This window comes from Cebus imitator, unplaced genomic scaffold (genome assembly GCF_001604975.1).
Source record: "Cebus imitator isolate Cc_AM_T3 unplaced genomic scaffold, Cebus_imitator-1.0 Scaffold15, whole genome shotgun sequence".
Taxonomy (NCBI): domain Eukaryota; kingdom Metazoa; phylum Chordata; class Mammalia; order Primates; family Cebidae; genus Cebus; species Cebus imitator.
Genome location: NW_016107330.1, coordinates 11,177,159 through 11,197,672, shown reverse-complemented (window position 1 = coordinate 11,197,672; position 20,514 = coordinate 11,177,159). Strand labels below are relative to the sequence as shown.

At 37.3% G+C, this 20,514-nt stretch overlaps 1 protein-coding gene across 24 annotated transcripts in view; it reads left to right on the top strand.

Annotated features, from left to right (window-relative positions):
- EIF4G3 (eukaryotic translation initiation factor 4 gamma 3) overlaps positions 1-20,514 on the top strand; it is a 379,583-nt gene that overhangs the window by 232,424 nt on the left and 126,645 nt on the right. For 22 of the 24 annotated variants that reach the window (XM_037730567.1, XM_037730571.1, XM_037730564.1 and 19 more), the window contains one exon: positions 6,766-7,605. In XM_037730567.1, the coding sequence (XP_037586495.1) occupies positions 6,766-7,605 (840 nt within the window). Of the gene's footprint in view, positions 1-6,765; positions 7,606-7,697; positions 7,835-20,514 lie in introns of all 24 variants that reach the window. The other 2 variants (XR_005196570.1, XR_005196569.1) reach the window with 1 other exon arrangement.

The window sequence follows — 20,514 nt, the reverse complement described above, 5'->3', positions numbered from 1 at the left end:
TGGGATTATAGGTCTGAGATACCACACCCAGACTAAAAATTATTCTTTAAAAAATATTTAGGAATGGCTCATAAAGTGGACATATTTAATATTAAAGGTTTTTGGGTAGACTGCAGGTTAATCACATTATAAACTTTCTGGAAGATGTATTTCTAATGTATGTTTTCAGTGATTTTTTACATCAAACAAAGATTATAATAATATGGTGTTTTATATACAGAAATTTCATTTTTCCCCTGAGTATTGAGAAGCCGGATACTCTTGAACAGAGACATGTCCTATATTATATTTGTTATATAAGATAGTTTTAAACCAAAAAATAGTTAGTGATCCCTAATCTGGCATGCTTCAAAAAATTGCACTGTCAAAAACTTTCAGCAACATTCAGAGTTAAAGGAGAACTCAAGCATGCTTCAAGCAAATTTTTTAAATAGTAAAGTCATTTACCTTGCAGAATTGCCGCTCGTAGACCAAATAGGGAAGAGCACTCTCTACCCTCAATGATAAAGTAGTTTTGAGTCAAAATTCAGAATGTTTTAAATCTTAATGGAGAGTAATTCTCAGAGTACTTCCCTTCAAAACTTAACTTCATTACACTTTTGCAAATGTGTGATCCTTCTGCTGGCTAGAATTATGCTAAGGATATCAAATACTTCCCATGCAGAGAGGCCTTAAAATATATCCTCTGTGCAGACTTCTCTGTAGCTGTGCCAGGATTTTAAAAAAATTATTACATACTTTGATGATGATAGTTCTGTCCTTCCGGAAGACAGTATTATTGTGTTTGCCATTATTTTGCGAAAAAGAAGGCTAAAATTTTTAGATTATGAGATCCCTCCTTTTTGTCATATTTAGGCCCAGATTTCCAGACAAGGAATACAGACTTGATTTCCTCTCAGGTTTTTGTTTTTGTTTTGCTTAGTGGAAATCTGAATAACAACATCAACATATCAAACTGGTATATAATATAGGCTGAATTGCAAAGTGCTTAGGTTACCTTGATGAAAAGAAAACCTTGTAGTATTTTAAGTACATTTAAGAGGTTATAAGTAACTCTCTGGGATTATCATTCCTTTTAGTACCGACTATTTACCAGAAAACGAATTCCCTCCCTCCCTCCCTTCCTTTCTTCCTTCCTCTCTCACTCTTTCATCACTCTCTCTTTTTTCTTTCTTGGCTAGTCAAACAGTAACTTTTCTAATTTTATCCATAGCCTGCCAATATCTAAAATATTATTGTTTTCAGCCTTTTTTTTTTTTAAACTAAATTTATGTAACATTAGAAAGAGTGCACTACTTTTTAGAGAAAATGTTTTTGCTTTACACTGAGGATTTCTGTTTTTCTTTTTTCTTCCATTTTGAGACAGGATCTCATTCTGTCACCTAGGATGGAGTGTAGTGACACAATCATGGTTCACTGCAGCCTCCAGCTCCTGGGCTTCAGCAGTCCTCTCACTTGAGCCTCTTGAGTAGCTGGAACCACAGGCATGAACCGCCATGCCCAGCTAATTTTTGTGTTTGTTTGTAGAGGTGAGGTTTTGACATGTTGTGCAGGCTGATCTCAAACTCCTGAGCTCAAGTGACCTGCCTGCTACGGCCTCTCAAGGTGCTGGGATTATAAATGGGAGCCACTTTGGCCAGCCAAGGAGTTTTTAAAAATTTCCGTCTTAACTGTAGATTCCTTCTGAAATTAGTATATAAAAATTGACTTTTTTCAAAGATTGCAATATTACTCCCAGAAACAATAGTCTCTACCTTTTGCAAATTGTTTTTTTTTTTTTCTTCTTTCTCAATGGAAATGTCATTACTGAGAGTTGTACTCAGTTATAGAATCTCCTGTTAACTCTAAAGCCTTCCTCTTGCCGGATTGACTTAAGTACTTCTGTTTCCATAAACCTCCCCTTTCCCGCACAAAGTTGGAAGAATGTGAGCTTTGAAAGCAATCTCAGGCTTGAGCACTTGCTATTTATATGACCTTGGGCCTATTGATTGATCTCTAAAACCCTCAGTTTCCTCATCTGTAAAATAGGCAAATAATAGTATCTAACACAATGGTGGTTGTGAGAATTAAAAGGGACAATGTTTGTATGGTATTTGACCCAGTTCCTGACACATAATAAGTATTTAACAGATGTTAGCTGCCATTATTAAGCTTCTGGTTTCTCAGAGTTTTTAACGTGAATAGCTGCAATATTTTCATGAAGGCCAAGGTTCCAGACGAATGTACCATTTTTGCATTTGTTCAGCACTTTATGAAGACATAGGGAATACTTCGCATTGGTTTATAGAGAGCACAACTGTTGAATGAATTCAAATTTTTGCTTGGTATTGATGGTACACAGCTGAAAGGATTGCTGTTTCCTAAGTGAGAAAGAACATTGAATCCATTGTATTGAGGATATGGTGTGGATAATTAAACAAGAGTTAGTTGGTGCCTTAGTCTTAATCTTAGTGACTGTTCAAAGCACCTAGTGTGTTCAGTGAATGGTATTCTGTTGTAATTCAACCATTCATAGAAGTGTGCATTTGGGACTCTGTTGGCATTTAGACCTATTCTTTGTCAAGGGAGACTGTACCTCAAATTGCAGGATGCTCAGCATTCCTCCCTCTGCCTATTAAATGGCAATAGCATCTTCTCAGTCATTGAAAGACTTGTGACAACCAAAAGATACACCTGTCTTAGTCATTGATTCCACCACCATATGAGAATAAAAGGGAGCAATTTTTTTCTTCTTGTAAATATGACACTCATTATGGAAACTACAGATAAGCAACATGGAAATATATATGTCTGATTACTCAGAGCCATTATTAATAAACTGACTTTCCCCTGTGTACATATGTTAGTACTAAGTATTTTTTAGGTTACTAAATTGGGTTCTACATATAGTTTTTGTGCCCCACTTAAAAAAAAAATTCTTGCCAGGTGCAGTGGCTCATGCCTGTAATCTAAGCACTTTGGGAAGACAAGGCAGGAGGATTGCTTGAGCTCAAGAGTTCAAGACCAGACTGAGTAACATAGCGAGACCCCATCTCTACAAAAAAATTAAAAAAATTAGCCAGGTATGGCGACTCGTACCTGTGGTCTCAGATACTCAGGAGGCTGAGGTAAGAGGATTGCTTGAGCCTGGGAGATGGAGCTTCCAGTGAGCTGAGATCACAACACTGTACTCCAGCCTAGGCAACAGAGCAAGACTCTGTCTCAGAAACAGAACAAAACATATCTTTTATTATAAACAACTTTCCATATCATTAAATACTCTTTTTAAAACCTATTTTAAATATTGTATAGTATACCATTATATACTCAGGCCATCATTTCTTTAAACATTCTTTATTGTTGAACATTTAGTTGTTTTCCTTTTTTTCCCCTTTTTTTCTTATGAATAGTGTTGCCTTAAATATTCTAGACATCTGTTTTTGCTAACTCTTTCATGATTATTAGGAAAAAGTCTTAAAGCTGGAATTCTTACAAATTTCTAAAGATGGCCAAACTATAGTAGAAGTCTTTAGAGGGATAAGTGTTTTTTAAAATTTAAATCTACTGTGTTTTCAGCTTTCACTTTAATAAGTGGGTTAAAGGACTTTTTTTTTTTTAAATGAGGAACTCATAATTGTTTTGTTTTGTTTGACTATCTCAAAGAGTAGAGTCTCACTCTACTCTCTGTCACCCAGGCTGAAGTACAGTGGTGCAATGATAGCTCACTGTAGCCTCAACCTCCTAGGCTCAGATGGTCCTATCACCTCAGCCCACCACACGCCACCATGCCCAGTTTGTAGAAATGAGGTCTCACTACATTGCCTAGGTTTGTCTCAAAACTCCTGGGCTCAAGTCATGCTCCCACCCTGGCCTGCCAAATTGCTGGGATTTACAGGCATGAGCTGATTGTACTTGGCCTAAGTTTTTCAATACTAGATTTTCCTGAAGAGTGTATGGAAGTTTAGTAGTCATAGGTCTACTTTGTTTGATTTTTTTACTATCAGAAATTGTTTCTCAACATTAATAATTGAATTGACATCTTCTTATTTGATACTTAATGTGAGAATTTCTCTCTCTCTCTCTCTCTCTCTCCTCTCCACCTTTAATGTGAGAATTTCTCTCTCTCCCCCTCTCTCCGTCTCCCTCTCTCTCCCTCTTCTCTCTCCCCCTTTCTTCCCCTCTCCCCCTCTTTCCCTCTCTCCCTCTCCCCCTCTTCCCCTCTCTCCCTCTCCCCCTCTTTCCCTCTTTCCCTTTCTCCCCCTCTCTCCCTCTCCCTTTCTCCCCTTATCTCCCTTCCCCTTCCCCCTTCCTTCTCTCCCTTCCTTCTCCCTTCTTCCCTCTCTCCCCTTCCTTCTCCCCTCTTTTACTTTCCCTTTTTCATTTTGAGATAGCATCTCGCTCTGTTGCCTAGGTTGGAGTGCAGTGGCATGATTACAGCTTGCTGCAGCCTCAACCTCCTGGGCTCAAACGATCCTTCTATCTTGGCCTCCCAAATAGCTGGGTCTACAGGTCTGTGCCACTTTGCCTGGCTAATTTTTTTTATTTTTTATATACACAAGGTCTCACTATGTTGCCAAGGCTTATCACAAATTCCTAAGCTCAAGAGATCCTCCCATCTCAGCCTCCTAAAGAGCTAGGATTACAGACGCGAGCCACCACACCGTGCCCTATTTTTAAATTTACTGCATCTAGGTTTTAATCAGTGGTCATAAAGGGTGTTATTCTGATAAGTTTTCACAGTGGCATTATGTAATTTTGGGTGACTTATTTGGCAGTTACTCCAGTGAGCTGGAAATTATTTTAATCAAAGATATTTGATAAATACATATTTGTTATATATGGTGTGTTCCATGTAGAAGAGACACACACACACACACACACACACACACACACACACAATAAAGACATATTTTTCTGAAATATTTTTGTCTGTTGCCCTGTCAGTTTAGTCTGAGGGATTTGGCAGTGAGAGCCTATTGATCCTATTTCATCCTATTGTAACTAAGAAAAGTCCAATTTTAGAAGCACCAGCTTCTGTGCCTATAAATAAAAGTATATTTTAAGGCTAATAAGTGTTGTTACAGTGAATGAATTAATATCTTAATGGTAGTATTTACTACCTATTTATCTGATAAACAATGCATATTTGCTTTCACATAATTAATTACAGTTTATTGTAAAGACTCACTTTGATTGATGCATAAAAAACTCTGACAGAGGAAGTAAAGACTCAGTTTAGGTTGTCTTTTAGTAGTGCTTGAACCTTTTGTTGTCATTTGATAAACATACTCCTGAGTATATGTTTTTCCGTAGAGCCTGTTTATTGTGCTAAGGAAGCACAAGGCTGGAAGCCAGTCTAAACCTCCTTTGGTTTCCTCCATTTAGGGATGAATCACGTATCATTTTACGTGGAATTTATTAATAAAAATATGGAAATTATTGTTAATTACCGTCATTATTATGGCCAGCTTCTCTTTTGGTCACATTCTCTCTATACAGATGCATTTTTGTATATCAAACTATTTCATACTATGAAATACTAGTATTTTCATACTATAAATTATATATGTTGTGTTCTTTTTCATTGGATTTGTTTGTATATTAACTTTGTTTTCTCTTTAATGAATTGTTTTATATATAAAGACACAAGATAAATTTTCTTATTTTTTATTTTGTTTAGAAACAGGGTCTCATTCTGTCACCCAGGCTATAATGCAGTGATGTAGTTATAGCTCACTGCAACCTCAAACTTTTGGACTCAAGTGATCCTCCCACCTTAGCCTTCTCAGTAGTTGGGATTATAGGCATGTGCCACCAAGCCTACCAGTTTCCATTTTTATACCTTACATTATTTCTGGTTATATACTTCTATTGAGAAATGAAGGCTAAATTAATTTATAAGCTGATTTTTATCAGTTACTGAGAAAACTTTGATTTCACTGATAATAAATTCCATTAAATAAAATACGATGCTTTATCTAAAAGTTTTTATGCAAGTAATTTTTAAAGTAAAAATTATTGACCAGGCGCGGTGGCTCACACCTGTAATTTCAGCACTTTGGGGGGCCGAGGCGGGCTGATCATGAAGTCAGGAGATTGAGATCATCCTGGCTAACAGCTGGGCATGGTGGTGTGAGCCTGTATTCCCAGCTACTCAGGAGGCTGAAGCAGGAGAATTGCTTGAACCAGGAGGCAGAGGTTGCAGTGAGCCAAGTTGGTGCCACCGCACTCCAGTGCGGGCAGCAGAGCGAGACTCTGTCTCAAAACAAAAAAGAAAAATGGTCTCTTCAAATATGAAAATATATAGAATAAAAAATAACATCAGTCTCTGTATAATAATTTAATTTTTAATTGTTTGCCCTTGTACTGTTCTGTTAGTATATATACTATATCTTTGGAAAAAAAAAATTTTTTTTAGGGAACAAGAGACGGTAGAAATGAAGGCCTTCCTACTTTAAAGAAAAGCCTCACTGCCAAATCAAGAATGGTTTAGCCCTAGTTTTGATGAGCTTTTCAGTTGTGTTCTTGATATAATTGTTTGGTGACTAGATTCCTTCTCTTACTCCAAAACAGACTTTATATATTGGATACCAAGTAAACAGTAGGTTTAAGTTGAGAAAAAAAAAAAAAAAAAGACAATGTTTTTGGCACACCAGAATGACTCTAATATATTGGTCTCTATTCTGCTGCCTGTAATTTAGGATAAGAGATTGAAAGAATTGGCCCAAGCAATGTATACTCTCTGATCCAAGAATTATTCTTAACACTTATTTTTTTCTTCCCCAGAGGAGAAGCCAAAACCAGATCCAGTGTTAAAGTCTCCTTCCCCAGTCCTTAGGCTAGTCCTCAGTGGAGAGAAGAAAGAACAAGAAGGCCAGACATCTGAAGCTGCTGCAATAGTATCCATACCAGAGCTTCCTCTGCCTCCATTACCTACCACTGTTTCTTCTATTGCTCGAAGTACAATTGCTTCTCCTGCCTCTTCTGCTCTTAGTAGCCAACCAATATTCACCACTGCTATAGATGACAGATGTGAACTCTCATCCTCAAGAGAAGACACAGTTCCTATACCCAGCCTCACATCTTGCACAGAAACATCAGACCCTTTACCAACAGGTGAAAATGATGATGATATATGCAAGAAACCCTGTAGTGTAGCACCTAATGATATTCCACTGATTTCTAGTACTAACCTAATTAATGAAATAAATGGAGTTAATGAAAAATTACCAGCCACGGAGAGCATTGTGGAAGTAGCAAAGCAGGAAGTATTGCCATTGACTCTTGAATTTGAGATTCTCGAAAATCCCCCAGAAGAAATGAAACTGGAGTGTATCCCAGCTCCCATCACCCTTTCCACAGTTCCTTCCTTTCCTCCAACTCCTCCAACTCCTCCAGCTTCTCCTCCTCCCACTCCAGTCATTGTTCCTGCTGCCGCCACTACTGTTGGTTCTCCGAGTGCTGCCGTCACAGTCCAGAGAGTCCTAGAGGATGACGAGAACATAAGAACTTGCCTTAGTGAAGATGCAAAAGAGATTCAAAACAAAACAGAGGTAGAAGCAGATGGGCAAACAGAAGATATTTTGGATTCTCAGAACTTAAATTCAAGAAAGAGCCCTGTCCCAGGTAAGCCATTCTGCCATTAATCTCATGCTTGCTAAACGTGAAGAGGCGGTGTTTGAGTTATTTTTTAATTGGCTACTTTCCTTGACTTCCAGAAACATCGAATGAATGCTGAAATCCCTAGTCTGGTTTCTTCAGTGGTGTGTTTGTGTTTTAGTACAACCTGCAAAAGAGTTACTCCATTGTCTAAAAATGCAAATGCGAATTTCCAAATATACAAAATGCCTCCAAGGTATATGTCATGAAACATGTTGGGTTTTGTTGTTGTTGTTGCTATAGCCTCATTTTTGTGAATAAGTTTCTCAATGCTTAATTTTGCTGCTTGGGGGCTAGAAAACAATCAAACCCAGGACAGCCTATAGTCCCTAATTCTGTTTTCCTAGAATTTTAAAACCCAGTCAATCCTAAACTTAAAGCAACTCCTGTATGCATGCCCTCTTTTTAAATCTTGGATGTAGGAAGATACAATCAGAATGTCAAAGGTTTATAACTATTTTTGAAAATGTAATGCTCTTGTTGATTCATTTGCAGGTAAGCTTAATGTTCTCTCCCTTTGCCTTTTGAAACAGTTTTATTTTTGTATACTTTTTTACATGGTCATTAATATTCTTGGAGTATTATATTCTTCCCACTTTAAATTATTTCTTTTTAATGTAGCATCACCTGGGACCTTAGGAACTAATCATTGGGTTATTGTAAGTTTAATCAAAACTTATCTGAAGCTTCTCAGCTCTTCTAGGATCAGTTAGCCCATAGGAATATTGAAGTTTTGGCTTTGAACAAGTCAGCACAGCCTATCTTCTGCAACATCGCCCTCTGCTATATAATTTTTTTTTCTTTATGCAGGCATTAAGTAATGCTTATGTAAATTGGGCTCTTTGATAAATGAGTGTTCCTCCAGCAGGTGATCCTTGACATGCAGTGAATAGGTTTTGGTCACCAGCATCCTCAGTATTTTTGTGTATTTTGAGCTGTGTAATAGGGAAACTTGACAAACCCAAAAGCTGATCCCCACTTTTGAGATGTGGCTTTTCTACCCAGCTCAGTTCTTGAGACAGTTTCCTCATCAGTATCTGTAAGAGGTGTCTGGCCCCTTGGAACTGTAGAACATCTTGTTCAACACCAAGAGCCAGAGCAGAAAAGGAAACAATGCAAGGCAATTGGAACAGTGAGAAATTTGTCATAAATCTTTGTAAATTACCTGTTTCCTCAACTATCTGATGTCAACTCCATTGACATCAGTATTCATGGTGCCATCACTGTTTTAGGAACCTTCTTCCTTGGTGGACAAATAACCTTAGACCTTTTTTTGTCAGTTACCCTTTAGAAAAACAATCTTGGTTTTGGTATGGCTACAGGTAAATGCCCTCCAAAGAACACCTGTTTATTGGAGAACAGTAATTTGTTTGATACTTGGTTGTTCATTTTCATTTCTAGTGATATGATAGAAAAATGAGAGAAACTAATGAACATAAATGTTTTTAAAATGTAAAAACAAATAAAGAAAAACAATCATAGGAAATATAAGTCGAAGATACAAATCATACCTCAGAATTGAAGTAAGTGTAAAGTGAAAAGACTATGCATCAAAATCATATTTCATTCATTTCTGACATTCTTTTTTTTTTTAAAAGCCATTTGCCACTTAGATGGCCTGATATTGCAAGACAGTGCCCAGGGATAGATGGGCAAACAGAATTTTGTTTTAAATAGTGTTCGTACCATGGTACATTTGTTTGAAATGCAGATACTCTCAATATTAGTATTGTGAACACCAGCACCTTAATCAAAGAGTATAGATACTTCAGTGGTAATCCACAGAACACCTAGAAAAGAACTGTCTTTTTCATGACTTGGAATGACGTAGAAGTTTGTGATGTTGGGAGGTAAAGCTTCTTGGCATTTTTCTAGTCTCATGATTTTTTAACCTATGTGTTTAAGGGAACTAGAAGTTTTATAATTTCCTTTTACATATTACAGTCTTCAAAATTCAACGGTAAATGAACTTCAACAACCCCTGCAACTCTAGCATTTAAAAAATTATAAAGCCTCAGAAGCATTTTTGACCCATTTGTTTCTGTCCCAGTATTTTTTAATGGTTTTGTCACAAAAGTTAACAGTGAAAATTAAAATTACCTCCAGTCTTTAAGTATATCCACCTGATGTGGTCATATGCTTAATGACTACAATTATTTGTACTTATTTAATATCCACTTATTTTACTTTGTTTATTCATAGAAGTTAATAAATCATAACAGCTGTTTGTTTTGCATATGAGTCTTTTGTTGGTGACTTTTGAGAATAGTTTTTACTTGTCTGTGCTTGAGGATGAAACACCTCAAAGCTGGCTTCAGAAACCTAATACATAAATAACATTTATACTTGGGTTGGCATAGAGATGGTTGGTTAAAGCAGTAAAGTCATAACATAAGGGATATGGTATCTTCTTTTAGATCTGCTGCAAAACATTTTCTTGTAACTATTCTAGGTCATATTTCTGAGTGGATAAAAATGCATGAGTTGAGGTTGAGCCTGTGGCTCATGCCTGTAATCCCAGCACTTTGGGAGGCCGAGGAGGGTGGATCATCTGAGGTCAGGAGTTTGGGACCACCCTGGCCAAAATGGTGAAACCCTGTCTCTCCTAAATATACAAAAATTAGCTCGCATGGTGGTGCGCCTGTAATCCCAGCTAATCGGCAGGCTGAGGTGGGAGAATTGCTTGAACCTGGGAGGTGGAGGCTGCAGTGAGCCGAGATCATGCCACTGAACTCCAGCCTAGGCAACAGAGTGAGACACTGTCTCAAAAAAAGAAAAAAAAGCATCAGTTGCTTTCGTATTGAAGAACAGGCTCTATGAAATAAGAATTTGGTGTGTATATATCTTCAGTTTACTCTGAAAAGCCTAAGTTATTGGCCATACTTTTAATTTCTCCATCTCTTCAATAATTAAATGCATAAAACTAGGTATTATTTGGATGATTTATTGAAGTCTTGGGAATTTTTATTTTTTATTCTGTATATCTGGTGGGAGGGAAAAGAGTGTTTTGAACTTGTGGAAAAGCGTTCCCCAATCATCATCCAAGAGTTCATTTTCTACAATTTTAGAAATGTATATGATGTATACTATGTAACACTAACTTTCCCACTTTTTAAAAGAATTGTGACTTGTTTTTTATTTTATTCTTTATTATCTATATCAGATATAAAACCGTTATTTAAAATTTTTTAGACAGGGAGGTTTCTAATTTTTCTATTTATTTTGTGTTGGGTTTTGTTTTTTTTTTTTTTTTTTTTTTTTTTTTTTTTTTTTTTTTTTTTTTTTTTTTTTTTTTTTTTTTTTTTTGCACTGTTCTGGGCCCCACGAAGGAACGTTGGTTCTTGCTCATAGTACAGTTTTGCATGTGTGTTTTGTAAGTTTATTTCATAAACTTATCCAGATAAATTTTCCTGGATGTAGATTGATGGCAAGTTCTCCTAAAGCAGATTTGTATTTACTTTATCTGCTGGATAAAGTTGTAAAACTACCATTGTATCCCAAAGTCTGAGGACAGCCATACCCTGTGGCATGGATACTAATTTTCAGGGTAACAGCAGCCTCCTCTCCACCCAGTTGAAACAATATCCTTTTTCATCATCACTGTGTTGGTTCAGTGGTTTATTCCCTCTCTCTCTCTCTCTCTCTTTTAAGCTATTTTTTCACTGAGCATGCCACCCATTTAGGAGTCTCGGAGCTTTATGTGAGCATCTCAGTTCCAAGTTCCCACTTTAAAGGGATCCAAGATCTCTCTTTTCTTATGGGTGTTATAAATTTCTTGCTTATGGAGACTGGCACACCCTCCTACACTGTACCCCCAGGAATGTAAGGATGGCATCATCCACTGACCATGTTTAAGTGACTTCCAGTAGTTTACCTTATATTCTTATAAGCACAGCTAAAGATGTAGGAGGGTTTCTAGATTCTATAGGATACAAGATGGGAAGTTCATTTCTCAAGTGGAGATACGATTGTGTGTTTTGGTAATGTTAACAAAATACTGATCTGTGTAGCCAATCAAGTTGCTGCTTTCTCTTTTAGTTTAGACTTATTGAAGTATAAAGGGAGCTTACTTTAGTGTAAGAAAAATATTTTAATAACATTTTATTCTCAACTGTGAGAGTATTCAGAGTACTTTTAAAGAAATATAGCAAACATAAAACCAGAAATACAAAAGTGTATCAGTTTTGCTAGGTTAAACTAAAAATCACTAATTTTTTAAATAATGAAATTTATTCTCACCTTTGCTCAACTTACATATTCTAAGACATGTTTGAAATATCTCTGGAAGATTTAGTTGCTGGGGCCAAAAGTAGATTGCTGGTGGTTTGAGTGTCCCATAGGCCCAATCACTCTACTACTGTGTATCCTTATAATTTAGCTTCTACAGAAATGTGTTCTGGAAACATGGAAACAGGACTTCTCACACATTCCTGGTTCTTTGTCATCCACCAAAACCAGCAGAGTGATCCTTAAAGCAAGGACTCTTGGCTTCAGTTTCAGAGGCTTGAGTCCGAGTGATCCTTAGGGATAAATAAGGGTTTTCTCTACCTTGTTTGTAAACTGTTTCCAACAAAGCTGCCTAAAAGGTATGTTTCTGCCATACCATTCCTACTTTCTTGTTGCTCACCACAGTAAACTCTTCAGCATTCCTTGGAAAATACTAACGCTCGTCAAACTCTGTCCTAAATTTATATGATGAAGAATGAGCCCAGACACTTGTTAGTTGAGCCTCCTGGCAAGTCCCTTACATAGTTCCTCCTTACCTCTTTATGTGGGGTAGATATCCCCATTTTTTTTTTTTTAACAGTAGTTCATGTCTTTGCAACATGAGCCCTAAAGTCTGAGTCATTGGATATTAACTTAGTTCTACATCTCCATGAATAGATATACTTTGTTCAACATGTAGTTCTCTTTTCCCTACACTTAGTAACTAATCCTCCCCTACCACAAAGAACTATTGTACTGACCTACTTCCAGACAGGGTAATTCAGTCAGCCTAGAGGTGCGCTCCCTCAGCCCAAAGAAAACCTCTTCAGGAAAACCTAGTGTTACTTAAAGCTTTCCCTTTCTCTCATATCCATCATTACCTTGCACACAGTAGCCTTGAGAACTTTTCCTCTTTGCCTTTGAAAAGATAACTTTCCATGTTCCTAACACAAAGAAATGATAAACACTTGAGGTGATGGATACCCCAGTAACCTTGATTTGGTCATTACATATCATGTGCTTTTATCAGAATAACACATGTATCTCACAAATATGTACAACTACTATGTATCCTTAAAAATTAAGAATTAAAAAATAAAAGCACAAGTATACCAAAATAAGGAAGATAAGTTTAGTAAGACTTTATTGAGAAAAAAGATAATTTTCCCTGCTAATGCATAAAAATGCCTAAAATACATTTGCTTCAATATATTTCTCTTTGTCATTTTCTATTACTGTATTAAAGTACTTGGTAATTTAGTTGCAATTATAATAAAAGTTACTGTGCATTTTTCTGTTTCCAAAGCCTTTCCCAAGCATTTCAAACATTATTCTTGTGATTTAAACAGTTATTTCTGGGACATAGTTATTTCTGTTTTACTGATGACAAAAATAAGCCTTACAATGGTAAATCAGCTTTCACAGGCTCTCAGGAGAATTACAATGCCTTTCTTTACATCATATTTCTATTAATCTTTCAGAGATGATATTTCAATACGAAGTTACCTCAGGATTTGACGATTATATTTTATGCTTATGACCTAGGTTCAAGGTGAAACGTGAAAGCCCACCTGTTTCAACCACAGTAGTTAGTGAAGGCCTACTATGTGTCAGTCATTATTCCATGCACTTGAGATTTGTGAATGAACAATACAAAGATGCCTGCCCTAGTGATATACTAGAAAGTTTTAAGTGCTATAAAAATAATAAAACAGGGTGAGGAATGCCAAGGAGCAGCAGGTTGTAGTATTTAAATAACATGATCAGAGTCATAGGCCTCAGTAGGAGGTTAAGATTTGAGCAAAGAGGGAGGAGGATTATTTGAGCTACCCTCTACAAAATCTGTGATTTTCGTCTTTTTCCTTTTGAAAAATCTACCTATCTAAACCCTTGAATCAGTACTATAACTCCTACTTTGTCTACTAAACTCTAGTAGGCAGAGCACTACTGGAAAAGATCACTTACTGTTGTAAGTGGTGTGATTGCAACTACTGATTTCACGCTTTCTACCCCAGTCATTATTTTTATGATTTTTCTGTTGAAATCCTATACTCTGCCCACTGCTCTCCACCTGTAACATGTGACCTCATCTCCTTCTTCATTGAGAACACTGAGGACACTGGGTATGCATTTTTTTAACTTTCTTCCCACAGTTACAGACCTGGTTATATTGAAACCTTTGTCAAGCCCTCTTAGTTGTCCTTAAAGTCTTGTATGTATTCACTGCCTCCCTACCAACTTTTTATGTCTCTAAACATGCTGATATATCTCTCATGCCAGAGATGCTCTCTGAGTCCCTCATATCCATTTAGCTGCCACTTAAATGGTATTTTTTTCTTCTGACCCAAACTGCTTGAGAGTAGTCTACCATTTCTTCTACTATTCTTTTCACTATTCAACTAATATAATCCGATTTATGCTCCTAATAGCTAGTTGAATCTACCTCAGCTGGGTCATCAGTAGCCATAAGTTTATCTTCCTAGTCTTTTTGCCTCATTTTACCGCTAATGGTCTCTCTCTCAGGTTGAGTATAATTTATATGCAGTAAAATTGACCCTTGTTAGCTAGCATTAATTTTTTGAGATTTGACTACCACATAAAGCCATGCAATCACAACAGTCAAAATATAAAACAGTTCCATCAGCTGGGCATGGTGGCTCAGGCCTGTAATCCTCACACTTTGGGAGGTCAAAGTGGGATTTTCAAATTTTTATCTCTATCCCAATTCCTCCTCTAAACTTCAGTCTTAAATTTTCAATTATCTAACAAATATCTCCACTTGGAAATCTCAGAGTTATGTTAAATTCAGTATATGTAATATTAAACCAGTCACCTATTCCTCTAAGCCTATTATTTCACCTTAGGTTATAGCACTGGCATTAATTAAAGTAAAACCCTGAAACCACTATTGGTAAACCTCCCTTTTGAGTCCCCTTTTCTCCCATCTGGTCATTTCACAAGGTGCCCTGGTTTTATCTAATATATTTGTGACATTTCTTTCCTCTTCTCCATTTCCTTCCCCTGCCTTATCCCTGCACTTATGTATGGATGCTTGTCATTTCTATGGCCCCAGTTTTGCCCCCACTTCAAATTGTTCTCCCCCAAATAGCCAAAATCATCTTTTGAAAATACAGATCTAGCTTTGTCACTCCTCTTTCACGTCTCTGTTTAAGCCCTTCAGGATGCTGGGAAGGATTGGGGGAAATATCCACCAAGATAAACTCTAAGCTTCTCACATTCTACTACAAGGTCTTCTGGTATCCATGTCCTCTCATACCTCTGCATCATCAGCTACAATAATTTATCAGTGTTTTAGAAGCTTGGAGATTATTTCAAAGGCCCCATATAGTAGGAGTCTTCTAAGTATAAAGGCATACTTCATTTTATTGCACTTTATTGTGCTTTCACTGATTTTTTTTTTTTTTTTTAACAAATTGAAGGTTTGTTGCAACTCTGTGTTGAGCAAGTCTGTTAATGCCATTTTCCAACAGCATGTGCTCATTTTCTGTCTGTCACATTTTGGTAATTCTCTCAATATTTCAGATATTTCATTATATGTATTATAGCGATCTGTGATCACTGATCTTTGATGTTGCTATTTTAATTGTTTTGGAGCACCACAAACCATGTAAGAGAGCAGACTCGATCAAGAAATACGTATGTTCTGATTTTTCCACCAACCGGCAATTCTTCCATCTTTCTCCCTCTCCTTGGGCCTTCTTATTTCCTGAGCTACAACAATATTGAAATTAGGGTATTAATAACCCTGCATTGGCTTCTAAGTGTTCAAGTGAAAGGAAGAGTCATACATCTCCTGCTTGAAATTAAAAGCTAGAAAATATTAAGCTTAGTGAGGAATATATGTCGAAAGCTGAGACAGACTGAAAGCTAGGCCTCTTGAGACAAGATTCAAATTGTGAATGCAAAAAGGAAAAGTTCTTGAAGGAAGTTTAAAGTGCTACTCCAGTGGACACACAAATGATGCAAAAGCAAAACAGCATTTTTGCTGACGTGGAAAAAGTTTCATTGATCTGGATAGAAGATGACACCAGCCACAACATTCCCGTAAGCCAAAGCCTCATCCAAAATAATGCCCTAAGTCCCTTCAATTCTTTGGAGACTGAGTGGCGTGGGAAGCTGCAGAAGAAAAGTTTGAAGCTAGCAGAGCTTGGTTCATGAGATTTGAGAAAAGATGTCTTCCTAACATCAAAGTGCAAGGTGGGAGCAGCAAGTGCTGACAGAAAAGCCACAGCAAGTTATCTAGATGATCTAGCTAAGATAATTGTTGATAGCGGCTACACTAAATTACACATTTCCAGTATTTGTTGAAAATCAACAGATACTGATATTGTAGATGAAACCGCCTTATGTTAGAAGAAGATGCCATTTAGCACTTTCTTTCTTTTTCTTTTTCTTTTTCTTTTTTTTTTTTTTTAGACAGAGTCTCGCTCTGTCACCAGGCTGGAGTACAGTGGTGTGATGTGGGCTCATTGCAACCTCTGCTTCCAGGGTTCAAGCAATTCTCCTGCCTCAGCCTGCCAAGTAGCTGGGACTACGGGCACTTGCCACCATGCCCAGCTAATTTTTGAATTTTTAGTAGAGACGGGGTTTCACCATGTTGGCCAGGATGGTCTCGATCTCTTGATCTCATGATCAGCTGGCCTTGGCCTCCCGAAGTGCTGGAATTATAGGCGTGAGCCACTGAGCCCAGGCCCATCTAGCACTTTCACGGTGAAAGTGGAGAAGTCAATACCTGGCATTAAAACTACAAAAGACAGGCTGTCTCTTGTTAGGGGCTTATGTAGCCAGTGACTTCAGTTTGAAGCCAGTGCTCATTTACCACATGGAAAGTCCTAAGGCCCTTAAGAATCCTGCTAAATCTATTCTTCTTATGCTCTATGAATGGAGCCACAAAACCTGGATGATGACACATCTGTTTGCAGCATGGCTTACTGACTCTAGAAAGCATACTGTAGAGACCTACTAGCAAGATTCCTTTCAAAGTATTACTGCACCTTGGCAACATCCCTAGTCACCTGAGATCAAGGAGTAATTTTGACTTTCAAGCCTTATTATTTAATAAGTACATTTTGTATGGGTACAGCTGCCATAGATAGTGATTCCTCTGATGGATCTGGGCAAACTAAATTAAAAAACTCCTGGAAATCTGATATGTTTGTGACATTGTTTCCTCTTCTTCATTTCCTTCTTTCCCTGCCTTAGTTAGCCCTGTACTTAGGTGTGGATGCTTGTCATTTTCCTGGCTCCAGTTTTGTACCTACTTCAAGTTTGTTCTCCACCAAATAGCCAAAATAATTTCAGCATTCTAGTTGCCATTGAAAACATTTGTGAATGCAGTGGTTGCACACCTGTACTCCTGGCTACTCAGGAGGCTGAGGCGGGATGATTTGTTTGAGCTCAGAAGTTCAAAATCAACCTGCAGGAAAGAGGAGACACCTTAGCAAGATTCCTGTCTCTTAAAAAAAATTGTGATTAATGGATCGAGTAGGTTAATATATTAGCATTAATAAGCATTTGGAAGAAGTTGATTCTAACCTTCATTGATAACTTTGGAGGGGCTCAAGACTTCAGTAGAAGAAGTAATTGCAGATGTGGTAGAAACAGCAAGAGAACTAGAATTAGAAGTGGAGCCTGGCTAGGCATGGTAGCATGCGCCTATATGTGGCATTTGGGAGGCTGAGGCAGGAGGATTGCTTGAGGCCAGGAGCTTGAGACTAGCCTGGGCAACATAGTGATACCCCAGCTCTTAGAAAACAAAAACACAGAACTGAAGCCTGGAGCTACATCTCAGTTACTGCAATCTCATGATAAAACATGAATGGATAGTAGTTGCTGCTTAATGGGTAAGCGAAGAAAATGGTTTATTGAGTTGGAATCTATTCCTGGTGAGGATGCTGTGAACATTATAGACATGACAACAGAGGATTTATAATATTACACAAACTTAGCTGATAAAACAGTGAAAGAGTATGAGAAAATTGACTCCAATTTTGAAAGAAGTTCTGTGGGTAAAATGCTGTCACATAGTATCACCTGATATAGAGAACTCTTTCGAGAAAGGAACAGTCAAGCATTGCAGCAGACTTCATTGTCATCTTATTTTAAGAAATAGCCACAACTACTCTCATCCCTCAGCAATCACCATCCTGATGAGGCAGCAGCCATCAACATCAAGGTAAGACCCCCTACCAACAAAAAGATTATACTTTGCTGTGGACTGAGACGATCGTTAGTATTTTTTAGCAATAAAGTATTATTTAATTCAGGTATATACTTTTTTTTTTTTTTTTTAGACATAATGCTATTACACAGTTAATAGCTACAGTTTAGTGGAAACATAACTTTTATACATACCGGGAAACCAAAAATTTGTGACTCACTTTATTGCAGTGGTCTGGAAACAAACCCATAATATCTTCGAAGTATATGTCTACATAGGCATAGGATCTGAATTTAATTTTTCATGTATTTTATTGAACACTGGCAGTAAAATTTAGTGGTAAGATCAAAGCAACAGAATCAAACACTCTTGAGTCTTAGCCTTTCTCCTTGTCTGTCTGACTTTGGCTGAGTTTCCTAACCTCTTTGTGTCTGTTTCTCATTTGGAAAATGAAGATAATCATAGTATTTACCTTATAGATTTGTAGTAAAGATAAGATGTGATGTATGTAAAGTACTTAGCACATCTGATACATATCAAGCACTCTGAATGTTAAATAATATTGATACTTCTATTTTCAGCTTGTATTAAGAGCCCAAGTGTTTCCTTTGAACTCTACTAATACACAGAAGAGTTGGATATCATGATCTTTGCCCTGAGGAATTTATCTTCCAGAGAAAGGAAGCTCAAGAAGTTGATACCTTCTGAAATGTTTTTAATAAAATCTGGGAAATGATGAGATGGTGGAATATTCCTTAGGCTAGGCCTTTTGCATGTATAATGTTTTTGTACACGTTATTTATCTTCACAGTAGACACATCTCAAGGTGACCTCTGCTGTGTTTGGTAAAGGAGAAGGCCTACTTAGAACAGGAGGAACATCTGCAATTGAGTTGACGATGGTAATAATTACCATCATTAACTTCCTGCTTTGGCAGCAGTAGAAAATTAGGAAGAAAGGCAAAGAGAAAATTCAGAAAAATGGGAGAAAAATGAATAAGGCAGCCATAAAGTCATAACAACCTGAATGAGTTTATTAGCTGAGGTGATGCATGAATAAACAAAATGTGATATATACACGCCATTGAATATTACACCATGATAAGGAATGACGTTCACATGATACACAGTGGATGAACCGTAAAAACATTATGCTAACTGAAAAAAGTCACAAAAGACCACATTTATGTGATAATCCATAGGAGCAGAAAATAAATTAGTTCACGCCAGGGGTTGGGGAGAGAGGGGAATGGGAGGTAGTGCTAATGCATACCGAGTATCTTTCCGTAGTGATGAAAATGTTCTAAAATTAGATAGTGGTAATGGTCACAGAACTGTGGATATACCACAAACCATTAAATTGTATAGTTTTAAAAGCCGAATTTTATGATATGTATATTTATTATATGTCAACAAATATTATATAAAGAAAGAAAAATGTGTATGATTTGGTGGTGTCACCAGCATTTATATAAGGATTTGCTTAGGGAAGTTATAGCTTAGAAACTGAGGAAGTAAATTTCAAACAAGAACACCACAATTGACAGCATCAGAAATACAGGAATATTTGTGTACAGCCAAAAATCTTTTGACACATGCTATTCTTGTATAAATAAGTTTATACAACAATTACTTGTATGCATAGTTCATGAATTAAAACTGTATTGTTTTTATTCTGTCTTATGACTTTACTACTAATTATATTTTACCTCAGTTTGAGAGGGTGTTCTCAGCTTGGTATTGAATATGCTACCTATAAAGTTCAAGACCAGCCTGGGCAATATACATATGTTGTCTCTATAAAAAATAAAAATTAGCCAGACATGGTGGTGTGTGCCTGTAGTCCCAGCTACTCTGGAGCCTGAGGTGGGAGGATTGCTTGAGCCTTTGAGATTGAGACTGCACTGAGCCATGTTCACAACACTGCACTCCAGTCTGGATGACAGAGCGAGACCCTGTATTTAAAAACAAACAAACAAAACACTTATAGCAATCATTCTAGAGGCATTGCTTGATACAAATATGAAATACCCAGTTGGGTCAGGAAAGTAGAGTGGTACTTCATGATCAGAACATAAGGGATCTGTGTTTTAGAAGTAGCGATTATGCTTTTTCTTTGTTTATAACTTGGTCACTGTATGTTTTTGGCCCAATTCAGCCACCCTCTGTAAGTCTTCCATCATCTCCTACCTGATACCCTTCTGGATCTGTATTTTCTTTCCAGCTATCCAACCATTCATTTTATTTGCTGTTCAATCCCCTTTTCTTTCATTTCTTTCCCCTTCCTTCCTTCCTTTCCTTCCTTTCCTTCCTTCCCTTCCTTCCTTCCTTTCCTTCCTTCCCTTCCTTCCCTTCCCTCCCTCCCTCCCTCCCTCCCTTCCTTCCTTCCTCTCTTCCTCTCTCTCTTTCTTTTCCTTCCTTCCTTCCATTCCTTCCCTCCCTCCCTTCCCCTTCCCCTTCCCCTTCCCCTTCCCCTTCCTTCCTTCCTTC